Below are 9,078 nucleotides of genomic sequence, written 5' to 3'. Positions count from 1 at the left end.
AGACTCCACTTGTATAGGAATGAGCTGGGTTCGAACCTCAAACCTCCATTGGCAGATATAAAACACTTTGCTGGGAAAACCCCAGCCAATTGAGTAAACAGGATTATACCCTTTGATACCAACATTGTGAATGGGAACAGTACAATTGGAATTTCCAACTAATTGTGTGACTGTCACAAGTATTTATTGTTGGTTGACAGGTGCTAGCTGACAAGTTGTGTTTCTTAAAGTTCTAGCAATTATTGTTTTCAAATGGTTTGCAGAGGTATATTCTACTTCTTCGTATTCATTTAGACAGTGTCATTTTGATCACGAAAACACAAACAAATAATCTTAGCATTATATTATATGCTGCATTTTACAAAACAAAATATATCCATAATAATGGCATAGGATAAGCTGTAGCAAGCTCAATAAGAAGTTTGTTTGTTTATTAACTAAGAGTTCTACTTTTACTTTTTAAAAAGCATATATTTTCCCCATGTTGAACTTTCTGACCCATCAAGGCGAATCTGAATATAAAATATGAATTTTCCAACCACAGCGATATAATGCCAATAATCAGCGGTGTGGTCATACATTATCTAGTGCAGGAGCACTTAAAGTCGTGAACAAAGTATGGGTCATCTATCATTATCAATAATAAGGTTTTTTTGGAAAACCAGAGGGTATGGGGTAAAAATTGATTTTACCCATTTTTAACCATAAAAACGCGAAATTTCATAATTTCTCCCACACTATTTTGTAGAACTTATGTTATTCTTATGGAGAATAAATAAACTGTTGTAGTTTGCTTGGTTATATTGTTTATATTAATCAAATTTGGAAATTTAGTTTATTTCATACTAAGCTATCCAACATTGCAATAAAAAAACACACCTCAATATCTTCCCTGTAGCAATAGTACTCACTAAAGTTAATGTTATTTAAATAGAAAATAAAAGTGACAATTTTTAGGGAATATTTTAGTAGAAATCCAGCCAGGTAAATGGAACCGCTTGGACTGCAGGTTTGCTGCAACGGGGATATTTGTGTTTATAATTAAAAAAAATTATAAATTAGGCAAAACTAAATCACTGAATACAATAATGCATGGAGTTAAAAAAGTGAAATGTACATTAACATACAGCATGATCAGTATGGCTTCATAATCTATATATATAATTCCGTAAGTCAAATTTTTGTAAAGAAATTGTGAGTGACTGGATGGCCGTAGAAGGATGGGAGGGGTCTTATTTTAAAGGTCTTGGCGTGAATTTTGAGGGAAAACTATTCATTTTTCTTATTTTTTTTACCATAAATTCGCAACAGAATAAAACTTTTCCCATTAAAACAACATGGGGTTTAATTTGTTTACATCTTTTGAAATTAAAACAGAAGTCATTTACTGCTGATTTCTGTTTACTTCAATACAGCTGATCGTGCTATATCTTGAAAACAGTGATCAATACACGCATTTGGTTTACTTTTAGCCAGTCAACTATGAAATTATACTATAATAAAACTGAAATCTTGAAGATTAATCGGAAAAACGTCTGCATTCTTTGTTTATATTTAAATCATATACTCAAGTTTCATTTTTTCATGCTTTTACGTTATTGTCGTGTTAAAGGAAGTACCTGGGGACCGAGCTTTGCTCGGAGAAAATCATTAGTTCACTCTGAAAGCAGTCTTAGTTTCGGAGATACATAAATCTGTTCCCAAACTCCACACGGCTCGCCTTTATACAACGTCCTACACCATTTCCTACGTCATGGACCTGTTTCCCTCCATTCCCATAGCACTTTAAGATTGTAGATACCTTAATCTAATCGTTATTAACAGTTCCCACACTCCGGACAGCTCGCCTTGACTACTTCCTTCACCACTTCCAACGTAGTGGACCTGTTTTTCTCCCTTCCCATAGCATTTCAGAATTGCAGATACGTTAATCTAATCGTCATAAACAGTTCCCACGCTCCATACTAATCGCCTTTACTACTTCCTTCACCACTTCCTACGTCGCAAACATGTTTCCCTCCCTTCCCATTGCATTTAAAGATTGCAGATACATTAATCTAATCGTCATAAACAGTTCCCACACTCCGGACAACTCCCCTTGACTACTTCCGTCACCACTTCCTACGTCGCAGACCTGTTTCCCTCCCTTCCCATAGCATTTTAGGATAGCCCATACCCTAATCTTATCGTCATAAACAGTCCCCACACTCCGGACTGCTCGCATTTACTACTTCCTTCATCACTTCCTACGTCACGGACCTGTTTCCCTCTATTCCCATAGCATTTTATGATTGCCTTTACTACTTCCTTCACTACTTCCTACGTCACGGACCTGTTTCCTTCCCTTCCCATAGCATTTTAGGATTGCAGATACCTTAATGTATTCGTCATAAACAGATCCTAGACTTCGCACTGCTACCCTTGACTACAATGTCTCGAGTAATCTTAAGTATAATCTTTGCTCAATATTAACAAGTGATGTTTTTCCTTTTGTACTGTATTTGTAATTTGCTAGTATACTGTGGGTAGTTGGTTTATTATGAACACGTGCTACAACTACTGGAGTCTAAACCTTCGCTAAATCATCACGATGTTGTCCCCTGGCGCTGCGGAGTGGAGTGGGGGAAATGATTCTCCCTCCACCTCCCCTCTAGACGGCGTCCAAACAAGCCCGCGTTGTTTTACATGCATATCATATACCTTATGCTGCAGTTTTTCAATAAGTAAAAAAATGAATATTTATAAAATTAAACTGTCATAAACTAACCTAACCAATCAAACATGCAGATTATATAAAAAAAAATATATAAAATAATAATCGAATGAAGGTTTACTAATCGAAAAAATAGTTCTGTTCATAAAATAAAATTATAAATGCCTTGAATTCAATTTTAGAATTTATTAATTATAAAATTAAACTGTCATAACCTAACCAAACCAACCAAACTTGCTGATAATGAAAAATCGAACAAGGTTTACTAATAGAAAAAAAATAGTTCTAAAATTATAATAGCTCAAATTGAATTTTATAATGTTTTAATTAACAAATTAAACTGTCATAACCTAACCAAACTTGCTGATAATGCAAAAATCTTAGACAAAAAGTTAGTGTACCGAGAGGATTCGAACCTGGTACCTTCAGATCCTCAGCCCGGCACGTTATCCATTAGACCACCGAGGCCGGTGTCTACAAACAAACCGTATCGTTGCGGTAATGGTGTTCCCTCAGCCAATAGAATGCTTTGCTTCCCCCACTCCGCAGTGCCAGGGGACAACATCGTGATGATTTAGCGAAGGTTTAGACTCTAGTGCTACAACTTCAAGTCTTTTGTTTACTTTTTCCTTGTTATTTAATTCAACCAACATGGTTACTTAGCAACCCATAAGACTAATGTTAAAAAAATGTGACTTTCAGTTTCGTTTTTCTACGTAATTAGATTTTTGTTGGCAGTTCTAACTGCATGAAACTTGTTTTTAGGCCAAAAATAAACTATTTACAAGATTTGAAGAAAATCGTCGGAGCCGTTTTCGAGATCTTTCTGCAAGCAAGCAAGCAAGCACGAATACATACAAGCAAACATTGCTCGTATTAGAGTATAGGATAGGATAAACGACATAGAATAAATTATTCTGTATAAATAATCAAAGTCAAAATTAAATCTAACTTCTCTTTTGTTTTTATTTTTAAATCATATGTTCAAATTTATTTTAAATGATGTTGTTTTCTTTATATTTCTACACATTAAGGTTGTGTTAATATATACAACTAAAATAACCTACAAATGTTATTGGTTCTAAAATGGTGTATTTGCATTCCTTCGTAAGTAAATATTTTTTTAGTGCAGTGAATATACAACGTAGAGTAATCATATTCGATCATACTTTTATAAAATCACCAGGGATTCAAGATGTTTTGGTATGTAGGCTGCTGGATATATATTCTTTTCATTATAAGTACTGTAATTAATATGAACGCCAGGGGAAGACCACAAAGGCGGGGAGCTGTTCATAGGAATGACAGTGCGCGTAGAAGAGCAAGAGTAGATAATGACGAACTTAATCAAGATATGTTACAACCCCTTTTTAGGAGACCCATGGTAGACGAGAGAAATGTAAATATCCATGATGCAGGATTACTGGACTAAGAGTGCATTCAATGTAGTGCTCTTCATTTTAGAGAAGAACTAACGAATAATCATTTTATGACATGTTGCCATAACGGACTTATTAACCTTCCTCAGCCAAAAACTAATGTAGAACTTAAAAATTTGTTTGAAGAGAGCCCACAACTGTATAAATTCATTCGACAATACTGCAGTGCGATGGCTTTTGCTTATTTTTCAGCCAGTAAGAAAGATATTCCAGGAAAAGGACCATACTGTTTCAAAATTCAAGGACAGATTTATCGTTCAATCTCAGATTTGCTGCCTCAACATGATGAAGACCCCGTGTATGGCCAATTGTACATTATTGACACATCAACAGCAACAGAAATTCGTCAAAGGCGTCGAGAAAATAGTGACTTAAAACCTGAAATATTGTCAAAACTAGCTGAAATTCTATTAGAAAATCCATTTGCACGAATTTACAAAAGAGCTTCGGAAGAAATGGTTGTACAAGGTGACAGTGAATTAGAACTTAGGTTTGTAGACAGGATAAATATGGATCGTCGTAGGTATATAAGCCTACTGCAGATGAAATTGCAGGCGTCTTCAATTCATCTGAAGGCGAACCTCCAATTAAATTTTAAAATTCCAAACAGGGAAGCTTTTATTTATCCTCATTAACCACAAGACAAAAGCTACCTTAGTAAACCAGTATTTATTCACAAACAATGATATGTTTGCTGCCTTTTCATGTTAAACCACTGGAGTGATTCAAATTATTTATTGAAAATGACATCAACAAAAGCAAACAAAGAAGAACAACAAACTGGTTTTTACACAAAAGATATGGTGTATGGATGCCTATTCTGACACATAGATAATGTTATTCTGAGTTTGTTTAAATACCGGAATTGCAATATGTTGTTTTACATTTCAGCTTTTTAGGGACTTATGTCCCTACAAGCCACTAGTAATTTATAAATTAAGAGGGTTCTACCTGGCCAATTCAAGATGGCAGCTAACCATGCTAATGTTTCTAAACATACCTCTGCGGTACAAGTTCTCAACACTCTAAAATAATTTGTTTCAAATGATTGTGTGCTTGTTGTGCTCTTAAATATCAGGGCTTGTAGTGGGTGGAGGAAAAAATATGTTTTACTATTATTTAGAAGTTAAATTGCATGTAAAAAAAACTAATTCGCGGATTTTCAAAATTTTATTGTAAAAGAAACTATTACGAAGTTTCAGTTCAGCCAGTGCATAGTTTGGATCTTTGTGAATATTTTACAGTTCTGTCCTGAGGTCTTCATTAATAGTTTGTTTATTTGCTTGTCATCTGGTTTGATATATTATTGTTTCATGTTTACTTTTAAGTTTTGGTTTTTGTTATTAAATACAATGAAAGAAGTGGCTCTAACAAAATGGGTTTTAATTTAATATATTTAAGGGCACAACATGGTGGCAGCGGTAAAGACCCAATAAATTGAGTAACAGGGTGTCTAATATATATGCTGCATTACAATGTCAGACTCAGAAAACTCAGATATAACAGTAAGAAGACAAACATCTAAAATGACACAACATTCAGCAACATTGGGCTTCATTGATAAATACTCCTTTAAACCAGAGGATTGGGGCCCATGGTTAAAAAAGTTCAATAGGTACAGAAATGCTACCAATTTAGATCAAATAGATGGAGAAAAGCAAGTAAATTTCCTTATAATATCCATGGGTGATAATGCAGAAAATGTATTAATAGCAGCAGGAGTAACAGAAGAAGATGAAAAGACTTATGATAAAGTGGTGGAAAAACTTAATAAGTATTTTACACCAAGGGTGAATTTGACCTATGAGAGAGCGAAATTCAATCAACGAGTACAAAAGCAAAATGAACCGATATCCGATTTTATAACAGATGTACATAAATTAGCTTCTTCATGTGATTACAAAGACATGAAAGACAGCCTTATTAGGGATAAACTCATTGTTGGAATAACAGATTCAAAGTTATCTAAGGAACTTCAACTGATGGCTGACCTAACCTTGCATGAAACAATAAATAGATTGAAACAAAGTGAAATTATAAAGAACCAACAAATTACTGTTAACAGATCAAGAGAACAAGATTTTGCAGAAATAGACCAAGTGAAAAAACATCCGAACTTGAAACAAAACATAAGACAATATACTTCTAATTGTTTTTACTGTGGAGGACAGAGGCATCCTAAGGAGGAATGTCCTGCTCAGAATATTGAATGCTACTACTGTGGATTGCAAGGACACTTCAGCCGATGTTGTAAAAAGAGACAGAATAATAAATACAGAAATCAGAACAATAAATACAGAAACCCAACCCTGAATCAAATTCAGGAAAATACCGAGAACAGATTGGAACAGGATAATAGAAGCGAGGACGGGTATTACATTAACAGAGCTGAAGTTAAGAAAATAAGAGCGACAACAAGGAACTACAATAAACAGAATGAATTTGAAATTGATGTAAAACTTGATGGGAAATTGGAACATTTCAAGATTGACAGTGGAGCCGACGTGACGATTGTGCCTCCAAGAATGGCTAGAAACAAATTATTGACTAAATCAAACATTGTTTTAAAAACACCTGGGGGGAAGTATTTAACAGTTTTAGGTAAATTTGAAGGTGTAATTCAGTATAAGAATAAAACAACTCGTCAAACAATATATGTGATCGATGGTCAAGAGGAAGCATTGATTGGGAAACCATGCATCTCAGCCCTAGGGTTCTTAAGGGTCATCAGAGGAGTTAAAAATGACATTCAGTCAAGTGAATATTGTAGCAACCAGAATATCAACACAGACCTACAGAAGATCAAGAATAAATATCCAAGTTTATTTAATGGGATTGGTAAGATGAAGAAAGGAGCTCAACTTAAACTGAAACAAAATGCGGTACCGATGGAGTTAAAAACTCCTAGAAACATACCTATTCCATTAAGAGAAAAAGTGAAAAATGAACTTAAAAGAATGGTTGAAGCGGGAATCATTGAAGAAGTTTGCGGACCTACGGAGTGGTGTCATCCAATGGTGGTAAGACCTAAACCTAATGGCAGTGTAAGAATATGCATTGATCCTTCAGCTTTAAACAACCATTTACAGAGAGAAAATAACGTTTTTAATACTGTTGAGGACTTACTTGGATGTCTAGGGAATTCCAAATGGTATTCAAAATTAGATGCTAATTCGGGGTTTTGGCAAATACCGCTAGATGAGGGTTCCTCAAAATTGACAACATTTATAACACCATTTGGTAGATTTTGTTTTAAAAGACTTCCCTTCGGAATTTCAACAGCCCCGGAAATATTTTGTAACAGGATGAAAAGTATTATTGGAGACATCCCAGGAATTTTGTGTTATATGGATGATATTTTAATTACCGGAGAAAGTAAACCCGAGCATGACAGCAGACTAGACCGAGTGTTACAAGAATTGGAAAAAGAAGGAGTTACCTTAAATGACAAGTGTGAAATAGGAAAAACAAAGATTTCATTCTTAGGTCACATTATTTCTTCTGGTATGATTCAAGCAGATCCCAAACACTTACAAGCAATAATCGATTTCCCCACACCCAGTGATGTGGGAAGTGTTAGGAGATTTCTAGGGATGTTGAATCATGTCGGAAAATTCATAGAAAACCTTGCTGATATCATTCAACCACTGAGGGAACTACTAAAAAAAGATAGGGCTTTTGTTTGGGGTCCTAGTCAAGAACAATCATTTAAAACAGCCTTAAAGAGTTTACAAACAACTCCTGCCTTAATACCATTCAATTTGAAAAGGAGAACTATAATTTCGGCCGATTCATCAGCTTATGGTTTGGGTGCAACACTTTTGCAAGAACATCAAGGACATTTAAAACCTGTGGCCTACGCATCAAAGAGCTTAACACCGACTCAACGGAAATATGCACAAATTGAAAAGGAGGCTTATGCAATAGTATGGGCATGTGAACGTTTCAAAAATTTTATAACAGGATTGAAGTTTCAAATTCAAACTGATCATAAACCTCTGATTCCTCTTTTAAGTAGTAAGGGTTTGGATGAACTGCCGCTAAGAGTTCAGAGATTTAAAATGAGATTAATGAGATATTCGTACGACATATTGTGGGTACCAGGAAAACAATTAACAACTGCCGACACGTTATCAAGAGCGCCAATCAACAAAACTGAAGAGGAAGATATTGAGAAACTTGCAGAAGAAGCAGAAGCATGTGTAAGAACAGTAGTTCAATCAATCCCAGTATCATCTAATAAATTAGATGTAATAATAAAAAATCAAAGAGAAGAATTACAGGAATTGTTAGATATTACAATTCAAGGATGGCCTAAAAATAAGAACCTATTAAATGAAAGATTAAAAGAATACTGGGATCATCAAGCAGAATTGTCGATCAATGAAGATATACTTATGAGAAATAATCAAATAGTGATTCCTCCATCCTTGAGAAAAGAAATGTTAGATAATATTCATCAAGGTCATCAAGGTATTAAAAGATGTAAAGAAAGGGCTAAAATGTCAGTATGGTGGCCCAAAATTAATCATCACATCGAACAAAAAGTAACCTATTGCCCGCAATACATTGCTGACAGAGTGCCTCCTCGCCATCCTATGATTCCTACAGAGGTTCCTGAAAGACCCTGGCAGAAAATCGGAGTAGATTTTTGTGAATTCAACAATGATAAATACATAATTCTCATGGATTATTATTCCAAATACATCGATGTATATAAGGTATCTAACTGTTCAACGGCAATATTGATTAAATCAATGAAGACATCGTTTGAAAAACATGGCATCCCCGAGTCAATTAGATCAGACTCAGGTGTGCAATTTCTATCAGAAGAATGGGAACTATTCAAATCAGAATACGACTTCACAGTGGAAACTAGTTCACCATACCATCATCAGTGCAATGGTCAAGCTGAAAGTGGTGTGA

The 9,078-nt window shown here is 34.9% G+C and overlaps 1 protein-coding gene across 1 annotated transcript; it reads left to right on the top strand.

Annotated features, from left to right (window-relative positions):
* Positions 1 to 5,627: 5,627 nt before the first annotated feature.
* Positions 5,628 to 9,078, top strand: LOC128989388 (uncharacterized). Its single transcript, XM_054411278.1, has 2 exons — positions 5,628 to 7,196; positions 8,983 to 9,078. The coding sequence occupies exons 1-2, from the start codon at positions 5,628 to 5,630 to the stop codon at positions 9,076 to 9,078; spliced, it is 1,665 nt and encodes a 554-aa protein (XP_054267253.1).

This window comes from Macrosteles quadrilineatus, unplaced genomic scaffold (genome assembly GCF_028750875.1).
Source record: "Macrosteles quadrilineatus isolate MER2022 unplaced genomic scaffold, UCM_ALF_1.0 Scaffold_3__2_contigs__length_128488019, whole genome shotgun sequence".
Classification (NCBI taxonomy): Eukaryota; Metazoa; Arthropoda; class Insecta; order Hemiptera; family Cicadellidae; genus Macrosteles; species Macrosteles quadrilineatus.
Note: the sequence above shows the minus strand (reverse complement) of the source record. Positions and strands in the feature narration are given on the sequence as shown.

What these genes read in the sequence shown, in the direction of transcription:
- LOC128989388 (XM_054411278.1), top strand. Translation starts at nt 5,628, where the DNA reads ATGTCAGACTCAGAAAACTCAGATATAACAGTAAGAAGACAAACATCT. An exon ending in GACCTAAACCTAATGGCAGT is followed by an intron (nt 7,197 to 8,982) that starts GTAAGAATATGC and finishes AATTTCTATCAG; the next exon opens with AAGAATGGGAACTATTCAAA.